At 40.7% G+C, this 18,479-nt stretch overlaps 1 protein-coding gene across 1 annotated transcript in view; it reads left to right on the top strand.

Moving 5' to 3' along the window:
• Nucleotides 1-15,883: 15,883 nt before the first annotated feature.
• Nucleotides 15,884-18,479, top strand: part of ITGBL1 (integrin subunit beta like 1) — a 186,694-nt gene continuing 184,098 nt past the window's right edge. The window contains exons 1-2 of the mRNA XM_017676074.3: nucleotides 15,884-16,336; nucleotides 17,227-17,444. Coding sequence (XP_017531563.2) covers nucleotides 16,239-16,336; nucleotides 17,227-17,444 — 316 coding nt within the window. The 5' untranslated portion in view covers nucleotides 15,884-16,238. The remainder of the gene's footprint in view (nucleotides 16,337-17,226; nucleotides 17,445-18,479) is intronic.

Here is an 18,479-nt window from a genome sequence, read left to right as displayed (position 1 = left end):
AGATATTAAACCCACAAAGGCACCCTTGACCAGTGATTTAGCCTCCCCCCCCCGCCCCCCCACAGGAATGGAAGGAGAGCGGAAACTGGATGAAACTTCCTCTGAAAGAGAAATCAGAACCCCTCAGCAAAGAACAATCCCTGTCACAAAGTGTTACAGCCCAAGGGATGGAAGTAAAGTCACAAGTGTACAATTTAAAAATGCATTTTCTGGTTATGTATATCAAGTTACCCATCTTTAAAAAAGTGTACACAGTACATTCACCTAAGGCTAACATTAGCAGTTTATTATTATTTAATGGAAATTAAAATAATTGGTATTTTATGAGATACAGAACTACATGGAATAATTTTTTCCTCAAATTTCTAAGGAGTTCAGAAAGACCAGTTCTATAAAAAGGTGGTTTAAATGAATGTTGAAACCATATGGCAATATTCTTTACACCACAAAATAGAAAGTAATTTAAACAATGTTTACAATGTGTTTAGAAAAACTATTTACCAATCTGTTTTATCATCTCAAGTCACTTCTCCCATTGTTTGGTCTAAATACTAGTTTATTTCAGTTTGCATCTTTAAAATATATAGCTGTGTACCATTCTTTGGAATTGAGGGTAGAAGAATCAGAAAATCATATTAATGAACTATAGACCAAGATAATTACAAATTCACAAATTTTGTGAATGAAGTGATAAAAGCAGCACTTTTACTCATCTCGGCACCACTCCTCACCAATCAGGCATTTCAGACCCTTCCCTGTCCATGGTTAAACTGCTGCTATGAAGTATCTGTAATTCACGTTTAGGAGCCAAGCAATTCCATGGATGGTGGAGAAAGTCTTTGGAAACCGGAAGGCTTCAGTGAAGCAGTGGTGGAGAAGCTCAGCACATCCATCCTGGAATCTGTAGGAGCTCACTGTACATGGGAGTAAGCGATCATCTTAAAAGGCAGGTACTTATGTCCCAAAATCTCTTTACTCCCTCCACCTGCTCATTATTCCTTCTGCTTTCTTATCAGTAAGATTAGGGAGGATGGACTAGCATTCTTCCCAGGCCCAGGAAGCAATGTAACTATCCTCACTGATATAACCCAATGAAAGTGAATTGCTGCCCTGTGGGTTCAGTATAATTCACAGGTGAGTTTTGCTTGGCTTGCAAAATATTTTCGACAAATTGAAAACAATTATTAACATTTGAAAACCATGAGAGTTTTAGCTTATCATGAAAAATAGAATGATTTGGCCAGATCAGTTTTGCATTTCCATATGGCAAAGATCAGCTGAAGGTGCCCCGTGTCTCCCTTAGACAGGCGTATTCTTTCCTCTTGTTCTGCCCCTTAGCCCCCTTCAATGTCCAGCCACAGAAAGCACAGAAAGCATTTGAGTGTGTGAATGCTGAATCTGCATTCAACAGTATGAGATCAGAGAAGGGGCACCGTCAAACAGAGAAAAAAACAAATACAGGGCATTTTGCGATACAGAAGATGAAGCCAGACCAATGTACAACCAAGACAGTAGACTATGAATTTGAGAAAATCACATTCATAGTCATGAAAATGAATTATTTTTTTCTAACTAACTCATCTGTCCCTACTGTTTATTTCCACCTAAAATTAGTATCCCATCTGACACCAGAGTAAGTAGCTGAGAAAACAATAACAATGCTAAAGGGAAACTTAAAAATCCTTAGGGGGAATGTATGTGCTCTATAGGAATATAGGAACCTATTTGACTCCAGAAGGATTCTGTTAGATTAAATTTATGAGTAGATTACACTAAAGTAACTTCCCAAAATGCTCCCATTTTTTTTTTGAGACTCTTGTTAAGATTGGTTTTAATCTGTACACATTTGCTTATATTGTGTGATTTGGGGGCTTACATATGACCCACTTTACATCAAATTTTGATGTAATTGAATTTTCTCTGTTGGAGACACTTTGGGCAAGGAAATTAAAAGTCCAGAAGACCCACTTAAAAATTATAAACAGGCTAACCAGGAGGCATCTTCTGCTTAGTAACTCATGGATGAGTATGTTCACAAGTCAGTCTATGCAGAATAGATGCACTTTGATTACAGAAGGCCTGGGAGAGGTGTCACACACTTTGTTTCCTATACATATATGTTGCTATTATTTTGCCAAGTTGAATGTGATGTGTAGAAAAATACATTTTTTTTCTTGAGTGGTTCAAACATTTGGGTATACTTTAATGAAATACTATCTCTTGAACCATAGATTTACTTGCGGTTTGCATGCACCCTGGGGAACGTGGAATGATTGACAGATAATATATTTACCATCTTCTTATCCACTATCATTTCAACCACTGGACACAAGAAAGGGAGTTATAGTGCAATGTTTCCATAGAATAAATTTCCTGGGAGATTTCAATCCTGTTATATATAAAGATTATCAGAAGAAAACAGCTGGGCAAAAAGTTTTCAACTTATTTTATGTCAGCTCCTGTAGGGCAGACATTAAGACCTATTTTGTTTATTTCTGTATTTCTAACACTTAGAACAGTCCTATCAAATGGTTGTACTCAACAAATATCTGTTGATTTCTATTGAATAAAAAGTTGGAGAAATAAATTTGTCTATAGGACAGAAATGATCTAATACTGACAAATCCATAGGCTTCAGAGTGTGTCTTACCCAAAATTTCCTAACGAAAGTTGCCATTTCCATTAATATCCCTTCTAAACACATGCTAGCAGATAGTGTCGGCTGGCTGGCCAATAAGTTCCTTCTCTTGACCACGTGTTCGGGGCAAAGGCCAATCACCAGCTCTAATTAACAGCCATATTTTTTTCTGTTTCTATTTATTGTAGTTGCTTCAAACACAAGCATGTGATATATATCTACCAATGGGACTTAGAAGGAAAGTATCTGGAAGCCTTTAAGATGTTTTTCTCACTCTTAAAAGGGAACATAAGTCAGACACATGCTTTATTTCCTGAGGAATTCTGGCTGAGTTGTGTGAGTTGGTGAAACTGGGATTTGATGTAGCCATCTGGTGATGATGAAGAGTCAAGTCTGAGATGAAAGCCAACTGCCTGAAGGTGGTTGAGCAGGAAGAGAAGAAGAACCTGACCCTTTGATGTCATTGGTGAGTTGCCGAAATGAACCTGAAATTTCATGAACTAAATTTTCTACCAATTATGGGCAGTTGAAAGTATCCCATGCACAAAGGCTGAGCCTGCAGCACACGATCATTTTGAGGCCAAGAGGGTGAGGATGCAGCCATTATGGATAGACACTTCTTTCAAGGAGTTTTGCTGTCACCTGAAGGAGAGAGATAATGTGAGAGCTGAAGGAGGATATGGAGCAAAGACAGTCATTATTACTTTTTTAAGATGGGAGATATAACAGTACCTTCGTGCTGACCTAGTGGATAGGGAAAAGGATGGTGTAGGGAGGGTAGGGAATAAGTGGAGCATGTCCCTGAGTAGAAAAGTGGGTGGGGATCCAGGGTCCAAAGGCCGTCTGGCTTGAGCCAGAAGCACAGATGATTCATCCATTCATTCATGTGAACAAGAAAGAAGCTAGTGTGTAAGGTCCTTACTGCAGGGAGGTGGGCAGAGTTTGGTGGCTTGAGTTTGTGGGAATCATCTTTTAATTAACTTTAGTTTGATTTCAGTAAAATAAGAAGTAAGGATGAGGATTGAGAAGGGACATGTTGGAGGCTTGAGGAAAAATAAGTCAAGAAATTGTCAATGAGAAGAGTGGGGTGGGGGCTGGCCTGACAAAACACAGTGGCAGTTGTAAGGACCCATTGAGATGATTGATTTTGAATTTAATATGAGACATGTATATTTTGTACTAGCTTATTCAGGTGCTTGGACAGAGCTAATGACTATCAAGTCTGTTTCTGCTGAGGGTGTGGCTTAGGCTGGTGAAATATATAGTATCTTCAAGCCAGTACCACAGTAGCAATGTTTCATGTGAAAGGTCATTGATTTTATATCACATGGTTTCTGCCAGTATTATACTATATGTACCTGTTTGGGCTAAAAATAAAAATATATACATAATTTAAGAAGATAAAGTCAGCTGTCTGCTACTTTCTGAAGTCAAAGAATCTTGTGCTCACAGATTTCTTAGACCTCAATAGCCCTCTGTTCAGGGAAGATAACTGCAGAGAGAGAGGATAAATGAGAAAATGTATCAAGGGGAAAAAAATGACAGTCTTATGGAACCGTATCAAGCAAATAAAAGGATTCTTTAGGAAATATGCACTGTGGCTTATCTCCAGAACTACCCCAACTCATTAATCCCAATGACAACCTGCATAGTTGTTTTTGTGATGTTTACAGCTGGACTCTATCAAAATACAACAAGGAGTTGAGGGAAATTTCCAAAAGATAGGGGAAATATGTTCAACTGATATACTACACTATACTAGTTCTTTCCAGTGGGTAAAATGGGCCTATTCTGGCTTCCATTCTGTTTTTTATGGTAATTATTTCCAAACACATATCTTTTTATTTAGATTTTAAGGTGCTTCAAGAGAACAACCTAGCCTATAAGCCTTTGCCTTGTCTAGCACTTTTTACCCAGTAAAGTGCTCAATCAGTATTTGTTTAACAAATTAGTAAAATACCGATTAGTTCACAAATTGAGTTGTTCAAGATTTATATGCTTTGTATGAATAATTTTCCATTTAATACAATAGGTTTTTTTTAGTGAGACAGTAAAATATTTTTATACCTGCAACTAAAAATTTTCCATTCCCTGACCAGAAACCAATCTCAAAACACAGCCGTGATAATGTCTAATTACTAAACCACCAGGGAACCGACATTTCCTATTTTAGTGTGAAAATAAAATAGAGGATGTTGTTGAATAAGTATGTCCTCATTAGTCTTCAGAAGTTCTCACATTGTAAGACTGGAAAAAGCCTGCAGAGGCCATTGGATTTAGCATCTGTATCTAGGCAGGATGATAATAAAATTATACCAAAAATATTGTTGCCTTTCTTACATAAGAATCTTCAGTGGGAAAATTTTCATAATGTTTTATCCATAAATTGTCAGTGTTAATTAGCAAAATAAAAATTGTGGACATGATCTGGTTGTTGTATCTATATTATGTCTAGCCATTAGTGTAATTGATGTCTGTAACTAAATTTGTGGACTCAAGCAATGGCTTTCTTGTTATCAAAAGCCTTCCTGCAATGCAGTGATCTAAGAGTACATTTATTTTCCCAAACAATAGCCAGAAATCTTCTTTGATTTTCTGCCCTTGTCCCATTATAAGTGGATATAAAATGGTTGGTCATCATGAATTCTGCCACTTATTCATCTGTATGCCTATATATTATTATTATTATACGTGTATGTTTTGTTTTCTTTAAAGTTTACAAAGACAGCCACTGAATCTAGCCTAATCTATTTTTCTCCAAATTAAGTCATTCATTTCCTATCGATCAATATTCAGTATTGAGCCACAACTATTCGATCACTGAAAATGATAAACAGTTGAATAACAGCAATTATTTATGGTTTAATATATTCCATATAACATTAGATACTACATGTAGTACACAGAAAAATATATGATCGATTATTTTAGTTTGAATTTTCTAGGAGCAGATTCTGGATATTTATGTGCAGTTAATTTTAAAAGACGTGCCCCCAGGGAAGATCAACATGGAAGCAGAGGTTGCAGGATAGAAAGAGGAAGCAGACAAGCAATTTTGCAGTTTTAGGCACAGACCCAGAGAGAATAGGATTTATCAGGGTTATGTAGGGGAATGCTGGATTATAATTTATACCTCAGAGTTACCTAAACTAGGCAAACTTGCTATGAGTTCACCCAACAGTCATGGGTTAATGGCTTCAGGAGATTAAATGGGATACGGAGGAGGGGACAGGGGAGGAAATAAAAACGAAACATCCAGGCACTCCCGATTCTGCACTTACTAACACAGTGGTGCCACTAGTCTGAGGGTGGTGCCTTGAAGATGTGCAAGTGCTGGTCTTTGCAAGTACACCAAAGGGACTCACCCACATCAGCAGAAGCTGTGACCCTGAAGTGACCCAGCAATGCAGGGCTGCTACCTATGGTACAGCCAACACATACAGGGCAGTTAGAGTACCATGTAAGAATTAGTTTAATAGCTGCCACTGTAAGCCCAGTTTAAGTTGAGACTCTCAAGATTATATGGGCTGAAGGAGACTGCACCGACTTGTGGAAGGCATTGAGCTAAAGTGGGTCTTTAAAAATCGGGAAGATTTAACTGCATGAAGGAGAAAAGAGGACATTTTGAGTGATTGAAAAAGTATACTTTTGCATATTGGGAAACACATGTTGAGAAGGAGTTTAGAAGTACAGAAGTTTTGTTGGGGAAGAAGACCTGGGAAAGGGGAAGGAAGGAAGCAAGACTGGGCAAGGGGTGCCCTTGGACTGTGACGCTGACCTGGCATTGCTCTGTGTCAGCTGCACAGGAGGCTCTTGAGCAACAATTGTCCCTTAGACGATGCCATGTCAGGCAGAAATTGCTAGGCTTCATACCACTGCCTTATCCAGTCAGTGACAGTCCCTCCTGAGAAGAGCATGACCTTGGCTAGAATGCTGAGGTGGTTCTCGGAAGGGGCCATAGCTGGTGGCTTTCAGCAGCTCACACTCCCCCCAGGTGTTAGCTAATGCTCTCTTGAAGGGGGTTCTAAACAATGTTTCTCCATTTCCTGACTAAATGCAAGATGTCAGAAATTATGGAGGCATGTGACACAGTATCATTGACTTCAGGAATGGAATAGAGAACAACTTTTAATCATGAGAAACATTAGAAACTATGAGAGATATTCACATTTGTTCTGTCTTCCTTTAAGTATTTGTTCTTGTATCTCAAACCTGGTATCATACTTGATGGCCCTTAATAGCTGCATACTAAAATTTGTTTTGAGTGAATAGCTGGTAGGTAAATGTTGCTAAAGGGAAAGTATGGGAATAATCTGCTGTTCAAGCAGAATCAACACTGAATTACCTTTGATAAGTGACAGGGAAGGAGAAAGGAGTAACCAAAATGGAGGATATGGGCACAGGACAAATTTTACCTTCTTTGTCATTTGACCTAAGACCAATCCTATTCCAAAAGTAGCCACTGACTTCATACACAAGTGCTTGATCTGTAATTTACTGACATTGTCTTCGTTTATTTGCCTGACTTTTGCGAGAAATGTATTTCTACCTCATGAAGTTGTCATAAGGATTAAGTAAGATAAAATATCACATCTTGTTGATTCTCAGAGGCAAATGTTCTATTCATGTTTTTAAGAAATCTGAATCAGATCAATAGCAATTGATGGCATCTTGCATCTCTATTGGCTGAGGCAGTCATGATGATGAACAAATGTCCAAAGATTTATATTATTGCAACTTGCAAAACGGTGTCAACCTCTCGGAATAAAACCCCAGAGAAAGTAGCACTCTTGAAACCAAAAGGGCGTGATGACCAGGTATGCACCACGGTGATTCAGATGAGCTGAGTGAAATTCTAGAAGTTGGAACCAAGCTTTGGCTAGCCATACAAATATGTTCATAACTCAACACAGGAGGAGTTCGATTTCTTTCACAGATTGTTTTAAGTAAAATTGCATTGTCAACACTTAACACAGAAGATGATGTGGTATGAAAAATACAGTCATACAATTCTAAGTTGAACAGTGAATAGTTAGATTTTGCAAATAAGTTTTAGGAATATCTCAACCATTTCATTTGTGTTTTCTCTTTTATTTATGGAATACAGAAATATGATAAAAATGTAGTTTTAGAAACCCTCAAAGATCTCTTTCAATAAGTTTAAAATAAAACATAACTGATTAGAACACACATCATGGTTTAGTTGGCCACATCTTTTTCTTTCTTAGTGGTCATAGAATGACAATGAGTCTTACAATGGATGGTCATCTTACATTTGATGAAATACAGTATGGAAAGTGACTGACAGAGCATAGGTTTTCAATGAAAGTGAATGGACTTGATTTTTCAATTATTTGTTACTTCACTAGCCTTAAAAATCTTCAGGCAATAATGCTATGGGAGAGCTAACACAATGAAAATAAAAATATACAAGTTAAATCATTTAATTGACACCTTCTTGTTCCATGTTAGGGCTCTTTCATTAACTTGTTACATTTCATGGCTCTCTCTTTCTATCCACAGTAATATCCAATCAATTGCACAAGTCCTAGGAGGAGAGTTAATTAAAAATATAATTACTAAACAATGAACTCTATTTTCCCGTTGTGTTTAATATCCTTGCAGTACACTAGGAACTATTAAAGACATGTGAGTTTTTAAGAGTTGTTGAATATGAAGCTTCATTTGACTCAATAATGCCAAGGGAAGTGATTTAGGGCAGAATTAACTAAAGAAACAAGTTGCTTGACCATTTCCACTAGAGCTTGAAAGGCAAGTGTAATTTACCATGTTGCCATGATGAAGAGGAAAGCAGAAGGGGGCAGAAGTGGTAATGGATGCCTGAGTTACTCACAGACAAGGTAATGAGCTGCTGTCTCTCCAAAAACCGGTTTTATCATTCCAGTTCTTACTCAGTTACTCAGTTTTCTTCTTTTTGGTTATTGGCCTCAAGTACACACTTTCCCTTTTCCTAAAGCAATCTAATTCATTGCCCATTTACAGTAATTTATCTAGATTGATTACCAGCCTTATAGTAAATGAAATGTTCTAGAAGATTGAATTTCTTCAGTTATGAAAATAAAAATGTTTGCTGACAGTTTCATCACAATAAGATAATGTTTACAAGTTGCCTAGTCAAATTACATAAAAGACCAGGTAATGACTTTTATACCTATAATTTCAATTTGTAAATTGCATATTACCGTGGGAAAATGTTCAGCTCTGATACGGTCTCTTCTACTACTGGCATTATTCCTGCAATGCATAGCAATGTCTCAGGAAACACTCTCAGGACAGGTCTCTGGATTCGCCATACACACCCTGCTGAGCATCTCTCCACCTAGACAATCTCCCTTAAGTCTGTTTATCTTTTCTGATTTACGTAGAATGGATCTCACTCATGTCAGAATAATAATGAAAATAAGGGAAACAGTAGTGTGAATAAAACTTTTATAACAGGGTGGTGTATGATGTACACCACACAAAAGCCCAGAGTAGTGCTGAAGTGAGGTGGTGGCTGAGCAGCGAGGGCTGCTGAGCAGCTTCATAAATCAGCCTAGGCAGTGGGAAGGGCTCTGGCAATGAGTTCAAATAAAAATATACATGAATGAAACCATTTTACCTTCTGGAAACTTTTGCTATATAAACTAGCTCTATGTCAGTGTTCATTACCAGAAGACTAAACACCAGCTTCTATCATTTCCATCTCTAATATGTGTGCACATGTAAGCAAATATATATAATATGTATTTATAATCATATAATGATATTTATATACAATTATATATTAGAATTTATAATAATTATATATATATATTTGCTGTCATAGTGCATGTTCCTATTCCCCCTTTATTGCTGGGAGACTGGACAAATATATGGAGACAATATAATAAGAGAAATTTAAAATTGGAGAGAACCGATGTTCCCTTCCGCCATGCCATTTTTGAAACTGAAATTCAGCACGTTAAGGAAACTGGCCAAGATCAGGGGGCTATTGGATGACAGAGACAGCATCAGAAACATAGTTTCTGAGCAAACTGCTCAATGTCCTCTCTACTTGTCTGCTCTTGATTATATCCTCCTAGTTATTATTAAATGATTAACAGCTGAGCATGACTTTAGGAATTAAGAGTCTATTAGTTGGGATGAAATACTACTGAAGTGACAAAATCTCTTTTCCTCTGAAGTCATTGAAAACAACTTTTAGATTTTTTTCCCTCTAAAATTTCCCTTTGGCATCAACTAGTAGTATAAAAATACTCAGAAGACTAAAAGATTATTTCTTATCCCAGAGGCTCCTAATATTTCCAGGTGTTTTTACTACATGAGATGGGGGGAAAAATGCTTTCTGGTTCTTCAGTAATGTCTGGAAAAGATGGTAACTAAACACTTTCTTATTCCACAGTTCTGGCCCAGCTGAAAAGATTCTTTTTATTGGAAATTAAACTTATTTTTACTGCCACCTGGGAATATTTAGCCTTCCTGAAAGCTTTACTGTACTTTTGATTTTACTATTTGAAAGCCTAGAAGCTTTTAAAGATTTTGGCTTTACTATTTGAAAACCTAGTAGCCTCCTTTTAGTTGAATATATTATCCAAGTAGGTTTTGAGTGAAATTGAGTTTTTTGGGGCTTTTCTTTTACTTCAAACTTTTACTTCTAAAGCCATAGAACAATTAGTGTGCCACACATATATGGAGCAGTCAGTAAGAGCTGTCAATTACCTGACTCTGGCTTAACTTTCTTGATATTTTTTCGTGACAACTATAATTTTCTTGCTGATTTTTATATTTTAGTTGTCTAAATTCATCTCATAACAGTGTGTTAATTTTTCCCTTCCATTAAACTTGCAATACTCTCCTTTAGTTCAAATTGTTGAATTTAATCAAGGTGTATCACACATTTAAAAGTCATTCATTTATCCAGTCACTCTTTATGCAAATGTTTGTTGAGGTTCTTCTCTGTACCAGGTACTGGGCTACAGCAAAGACTGAGACAGCCAAGCTCCTTGCGCTCATGGGACTTGCGTTTAAATGGGGAGGGGTAGATTATATGCGGTAGGTAAATTCGTGGAAAAACACTGTTCATTTCTGGTACAGGCTACCAAGAAAATAAAACAGAATAAGGGGTGCTTGGTTAGGAGAGCACTTTAGACAGAGGGAGGTAAGGAGGAAGGAGAGTAGATGGAAGGTAGGAAAGAAAAGAGGGAGGGAAGGAGGAAGAGAATAATCATCAATCAATCAATCTCCTAAAAATCTTGTTCAACCTCACATCTCACACATCTTGTTGCCTTTAATTTTCTAGCTTTCCTGCCTTGTTGCTGTGAAGCATAATGACGGCGCTATCCAGCTCTACGGCTTCCATGTTCGAGGTGGGTGAGGATGTCAGCACGGTTGCAAGTCAGGATAGGAGGACTGTCTCGTATCGGAGTGGTCAGTGTTGGTGCTGTTCCTGACACCTAAGGCAGTTCCCAGAGGGGGGTGCCCTGGGGAGCCCTCAGCAGCCCATACTGTCATCAGCAAGGGGATGCATGCACAGGCCCAGGAGAGGGGATCTGGGTGGACCATCCATTACAGACGCAGAGTCCAAACATAGAGTGTCTTGTATGAAATTACGGAGTACTTGAGCATTATGCTATAATCAATGGAGAGCAGGTCAAATATTTTTCAATAGGAAGGGATGTGGTGAAATAAGTATGTTAGAAAGATCTGCTAGGGAGTAGGCTAAGGCTGGACACAGAAGGATGAATGCAGCAAGGCCAGGTGAGGAGCTGTGGCAATGGTGCACAAGATCAAGGTAATGGTACAAGGAAAGATATTGAAATGGGAGGCTAGATACTTAGAGGTGGAATCAACATGATTCCGGATCCACTGGATAATCTGTTGAATTGCAGAGGGGAACCAAAGACCAGTCTCAGAATGAAGACTATAGGAATTAGGTAAATAATGATAAAATTAATAAAAAATTGGGACTTATGGGCAGAGGACCTGGTGTTCTTTGGATTTGTGTTTTATCTATGTGATGTTATCTGACAACTGATCAGAATCCACTGTATCACCCGCATCCTTTGTTGACTCATAAATCTATTTTTCATGTTGTGCATAATTTCCAATTAATGTATTCATACCAGATGTATGTATTTAGTATGCAATATGTATTGGGCATGGTTTTAGGCAAAAAACAGGTGTGAAAGCCCGTTTTATACGATAAACTATGATTAGTAAGGCAACTGATGACATCCTTCATAATATTCTTGTGAACAAAATGAAGAGAGGCTGATTCCAGACAGCTCAGGGCAGTGGTAAGTGATTGGTTCTCCTGTTTAATTTGTGCTGGTTAAGGTAATGCTATTGTCTTGCAGAAAGACAAGCTTGGTCCTCACTTAAGCTTGGTCCTCAGCCTAACTTTTTAAAGCTAACTTATCAATTATTTAGGTAAAGATGGAGAAAGTATGTTTATCATATTTACTTGTGGAAGAGTGAGATAAATATGAAAACAGTATCTGTAATAATTTTGATTCTCTGGACAAAAGAGCTAAGCCTAGATAAAAATCTAACAAAGAAAAATATAAACTTGTATTTGGGGAAAAATATACTTGTAGAAGTACAAGACTGGAGTGATAAGAAAGTAAAAAAGCTAATGTGGCCTTTAGTTTATTAGTAGAAATATTGCATATGAAATATGAAAATGCCAATCTGTTTCTGTTAGATGTCTTCAGGAGGACATGACTGCTGGTTGACCCGTGAGCTAGAGCCTGGCAATTGGAGGCTCCTTACCTGTCGCCTGTCCTTGGAATGTACCTTCTGCCTACTGTTTGCATTGTTCCGGCGGTAGAAGCCGTTTTCAAGGGCACAGCCTTGAGAGAAAATGTGGTCTTGAGACCATCTGGATGGTATGCGCGACTGAACCCAGTTAAGGCTTTTACATAAATATTTATGATTCTGATTGGTGAGTGTGGAAATCTACTCATCTTATGTTCACCCGTGACAAGCCTCATATGAAACTTCCTCATGTGAAACTTCCCTTGCTTATTACACCTGCCATCGCCCAATCTGGAGTGGCTGCTTCTTTCTTTGGTCTCTCTGTGCACCCTGTGTTCCAGGCCAGTTTATAAAAACACAGTCCCTCACACGGTAGAGCTCACATACCTTCTGGTCTCAGTTGTGTCTGTCACATTTTACAGAAGCATTCACAGCGGACAAGGCAAAAACACTCAGGAAATGAGGGTTCTGAAGCCTGGAGGTTGTAATACATGAGGAAAGGGAGATGGAAATGAGAATGTTTACCCTGAAGAGTGCAGAATTATTTGGGGAGTAGGTGGACAGGTGGTGGGGCTGGGATACACATACAGTTTTAAAGATTTTAAGCAAGGCTCATGGCCAGGATATTATTTTAAATGATCCCTTGGAGTAGATCTGAGACTAATGGGTGAACAGATGAAAACTGGAAGTTGCTCCCAGGAAGGGATGTGTGCCTCCTGAATTTTGTTTTCTGACTGACTCCACCTAAGCATTTGACAGGTGTTTTGCACATTGTCAACAGATTTAGTCTTGGACTAGCTGACCTTTAAAAAAGTCCCTTAAGCCCTGAGATTCTGTGATTTGTGACCTGAGGAGTCAAGGACTATGTTCAAGGACTGAAATGTTTTCAATCCCTTTGAGTTTGGCCCCAGATGTGTGGGGAGGATCCTCCCAGGCACCCTCACTGCCTTTGCCCCAGAGTTATCACAGGGCCTTCAGGGTCAGTGAGAAACTAAGGGTCTTCCATGGAGCAACTGGGTCCCGCAGCTGCCCTCATCAGAAAGTGTGCCCTGGAGGTTTCTGCAGACTGAAAGGGGAGAAAGCAGGTATTCCCAAGGCATTTATACTGTAGCAGACGAAAAAATTAAAAAAAATTCAAAGTTTGCTGAAAGGAGAACACTCTAAGTTATTTCTTTTATTTTGACAGTTTCTCTGGATTCAAGACTTTCTACTGAGTCACCAGGTCAGCCACAATATAACCATTTCACTTTACTGAGAATATTATTTCTAAGTCTCAGTAATACAATGATCTGAATATTTTAATGCTCTCAGCCACCGAGAACACACTATCTTTATTTCACAGCTGCACCCTCTGAATGATAAGACTCCTCAATGTATACAAATGGTATGAAAATGCCACTGGTTAAAAAAATTGTTTTAATTCATGAGAGAAATGTACAACTATCAGGTCTCTATTTCACAGTGATTCTTTTTTCCTTCAAAAAATAAGTGAAAAGTAAGTAATTCATGACTCACTGATTAAAAGTCCCATGTTTTCATTGCAAATTCCTAGTCAGGCTTTGGAATTGATGTTTCCCTTCTACTATTCCCATATTCTCTGAGTCACCAAGGTTTTTAATGTTGGCAGGAGTGTCTGTTCCTATGTCCTCATAGTGTGGACACGTGGCTAGGGAGGAATTGCAATGCCAGAAGTTGAACTGGGAGTGAGTGTAATTAGGATCCTTACGTCCAGGCATCAGTAGCCCTAGTCCTAGGTCCACACTTTGCAAGCTTCTCAAATTCTGATGTGCAAATAGATTTCTCAGCATGCTGTTCTGAGGCAGCCTATGATTCAGTGAGTCTGGTGTGGGGCCTGAGAACCTGCATTCCTAACAAGTTCCCAGATGTGGCTGCTGCTGGTTCAAAGATTACAACCTGTGAATATCTGGTTTAGTGACTCCCCTCTGTCTCTCCTCCATACACCCCCTCCCCACAGGCAGAGTAGCTTATGAGATCCAGTAAATGTGCCAACTCAGAGCCTATTTCCTCTGCCTAAACCACTCTTCAGTATCCTGGACTCCAGAATTCCCTGCCCAGACTACTCTGTGGCCTGCGAATGCCTCTCCCCAGTCTGCTCTCTGGATGCAGATCCCACCACCAGTGGGTCCCCATGTTGGCCTGAGGGTTGACAGAAGCTCAGTCATTTGGAGAGGCTAAGCTGAGCGGGCTAGGATGGGCCTCGGACAGAGCCCTGCCTGGTACAGATGGAGGCTGGGGATGCAAGAGGAAAGGCCTGGGCTCGGTTCTGAAGGCCCTCATTTGCCTTTTTGCAAATGGGATGGCCTTATATCTGTTCATGTAAGTGACAGGGAGAAAGCCTCTTACAGCTTATCCTTGATTTTAAGGCCACAGAATCACAGCTTAGATGGTTCTGTTTCATGAGAAACCATTGCATCTAAAGTTCTTGTCTTAGAGCAAGGAAGAACATTTTCTGCCCTTTCATAAAAACTTCTAGTATCCTTTCCCTAGATGACCAGGCAGTGCAGGGGATGTTTGGGTTTTGAGGTCCTACACATTTCAGCTGACTCCCTCTCCAGTTTCTTGTGTGAACATGAGCAACTCTGTCCCTTTTGAGCAAGAGCTCATTCTTTGATCTTTATAATAAGAATGCTTCCCCATGCTCTTCCCCACTTTCTCCATGTCCATCCAATTTACCTCTATTCATTCTTCAGCCTTTAGCTCAAATGGCACCAGCCTGATGAGATGGGTGCCTCTTGCTAATTTGGAAGTCACCACCATCCTTTTCCATTGCACTTGCAACCCTGTTCCTCTTCTATTTGTGTTTCTATTTTGATTAACCTGATAGCCTGCTGGATATGAAGAGCAAGGGTCTCATCTCTTTCATGCCCTGCTGGGTCCAATCTGTCTGATGCAGAGTCTAGTACCTGAGAGATGCCAAATCTGTGTTTGCTGAACGAGTAAATGTCTATGTGTCTATCACAATTAGAGATAAGATGTACTAAGCGATTGGCACATAGTAGGTGCTTAAAAAGTGATGCTGATGATTTTTCGGTGCAGTTGACACCATAATCAGACATTTTCTTTCATTTCCTCATACTTGATTCATGGGAGACGATGGGGTGAATTTGGGACAACTACAATTTGAGCTGTCCAAGTCAAGAAAAAAATGTAGAGTGATAAATGGCTGGCCACAATAACTAGAAAGCACAACACACTTTAAAGGCTTAAGAAATGAAAGACTGACAATTTAAAACAAAGAATTCAAAGTAGAAGAGAAAGTTGCATTTGCCAGTTTTGCTTACGCCCCCTTCCCCCCAATGACTCACACCCCAAAGAGCACATCTTCTTAAAAAGAATGTGGAGAAAGCAGTTTCCTAGGCCAGCGTTCCCGCTGACATCACCAGCCTCCCTCTTCCCCTTCCCAACTGGAGGATTATTTTATCTGTCCCTTTAATATTAGCCAGCCCAAATATTCTCTCCTCAAATATTTCTGGGGCCTGTACTTGGAGAAAGAAACGATTTTTTTCAAATCTGTGAACAGGACATTTTTCTTTAATGTCAAAATAAACCATCTGCTTGTACAACTGTTTCTAATTACTTCCCAGCCCAGACGCTCCACTTGAGGGGTTTGGTACCAGCACCCCGCCCAGAGCGGTGCCGCTGCCCGGGTCCTCACAGGCAGCTCATCGACGCACTGGCAGCTCGGGGAGAGCCTGGACCTGCGCGCCGGGGTGTCTGGGTCCGTCTGCCGGGCCATCTGCCAGGGGCACCTCTCCGCCCTGCAGCCTCCGCGAGTCCCGTGCCGCAGAGGCGCCGCCGCCTGCCCAGCGCGGGGCTCAGCATGCGTCCCGCAGGCTTCAGGAACTTCTTGCTGCTGGCGTCCTCCCTGCTGTTCGCGGGGCTGTCAGCTGCTCCTCCAAGCTTCTCGCCATCTCTGAGGTACGTCTGCTTTCTTATTCTTTCAAACAGACCTGCCCGGCTTTGCGTGGCAGGAGTCAAATTTGCAGGATGGCTGCCCTAAGCCGATGGCAGTGAGGAAGTTGGACGCGACATTAACTGTTGTCAACCTGTTTCTATTCTTTGTATCTACGCTGCGTGCTGCTGAGCCTCTGTGCTTGCTTTTCCTTCAGAAAAATACAGTCATTAAATAATACATAGCTTCCTACTCTTCCAAAACAGGCTAGGAGGAACTTCCACCACGAGTCAGAGGCAATCCTATGTGTGCCTGGATGTTCACACAGCCTATAAGGCAGAATGGTTTCCTGGAGTCTGTGTTTTACTTTGTATTACATTTTGAAAGAGACTTTGAGGCACATCGAAATAAACTTTCCAAAAGTACATACAGTTCATAAGCACTGCTTAACACAGCTTTGAAAAGCATTAGGCTGTATGTGATCCTAGCATGCACAGCTTTTTCTTTTTCATACAATAACTGCCCCTGGCCTTCAGAAAGCAATGGGACTTTTCAAAGAGAACTGAAAAGTCAGCCAAGTGTCATACTTCAGATTCACTTGTATTTACTATAAATGCGCTTTTAAGATTCAGTGACAGGCCGCCAAGACGCAGGGCTGGATCACCTTTGTTCCCCTGAGCACGGTCCTGTTCTTAGGGGGCTAGGTCACCGCTTAGACGTTTTGAGTCACAGCCATTTCTCAGGTGATGGCGGTGGGTGGTGCCCGCTTGGCCCCAAGAAAACGTGGGGCCTTGGGCTCCTATCCATGGCGTTGGCATCTCCATCCGGGTGGTCTCTGGGGGGAAGCGTGGGCTCGGAGCAGAGGGACAGGGTCTGTGCCTGACGTGGCCGTGCTGTGGTTTCTCGCCCCATGCAGAAGCGGGCCGGGGGCGGCGTGCAGGCTGGCCCGGGCGGAGTCGGAGCGCCGGTGCCGGGCGCCCGGGCAGCCCCCAGGGGGCGCTTTGTGCCACGGCCGGGGCCGGTGCGACTGCGGGGTCTGCATCTGTCACGTGAGCGAGCCTGGCATGTACTTCGGGCCCCTGTGTGAGTGCCACGAGTGGGTGTGCGAGACCTACGACGGCAGCACCTGTGCAGGTAAGGGGCGTGCCGCCTCCTCCCCGCGTCGCCCGGGCGCTGAGCGGGAAGTCGCCCCGGGGTTCCGGTGCAGCCCAAGCCCTCCCCAGACCCCTAGAGTTCCCTTCGCTGGGCGCCAAGGCCTGCTGTCTGCTCGTCTGATCTAGAATCATGCATTATAATACTGTCCTCTGCCCTGGGGCCCAAACTTCAGTGGAAATATTTGTAAGAATAAATCTGACTTGCCTCAATTTTAGTTCCTTATTACAGTCTAAGTCTCCTAACTGCCCCACACATGGAGTTAGTTATTTTGTTGCGCTCTTCTACCCTAATTGAGAATGGTAATCCTCGTATTTGAAGAACATAGCCTGGATTTTATTTTCCCCAAGGAAATACAGGGGAATATTACTTTCCTAAATTCCAGAAAGCAGGTTGTTTCCTTGAACTCTGCTGTGCCCTCACACACTGAGGGTATCATTCGCAGATAGCAGTGCATATCAGAAAACTGTACAAGGGAGAAATGAGCAGGCCCACATTTACTTGGAAGAGATTGTTTTTGTGTTGTTCTAGTCGCTTGAAGTTTTCAGCTGCAGTGAAACTTGGTATTTTGTGAAGGTGGAGTGAAAATATATTTATTTCCCTTGCACATTTTTAAGGAGTGATTCAGGTTCTTATATTGGAAAGGATCAAAACTTTTTTTCGTAGAGAATACCCTTAGCCTCTAACAGTTTTATGTAAACAGGTCGTTTACTTAAGGCCCAGTGCCTCGATTTGGTCATTGTGAATGATATAGGTACTCCTTTAATACAAGGACAACACAATGTTTCCACCCAGTGTTGGGCAAATTTGTAGGAAAAAAACCTCACAACTTATTTTATGTACAATGTAGCTAAGACTAAGAGTCCAACACTACAGAGATCAAGAATGAGTTTACAGCAGAATGTGTTTTTCCTGGTACCTGGGCCCAGAAGTGCATCGTAAGAAGGCTTAACATGCAGGCTGTTTGGCTGTGGAAACAATAGTCACATAAGTACTGTGGAGGCGCACAGGCGCTTT

This window comes from Manis javanica, chromosome 9 (genome assembly GCF_040802235.1).
Source record: "Manis javanica isolate MJ-LG chromosome 9, MJ_LKY, whole genome shotgun sequence".
In the NCBI taxonomy this organism is placed as follows: domain Eukaryota; kingdom Metazoa; phylum Chordata; class Mammalia; order Pholidota; family Manidae; genus Manis; species Manis javanica.
Note: the sequence above shows the minus strand (reverse complement) of the source record. Positions and strands in the feature narration are given on the sequence as shown.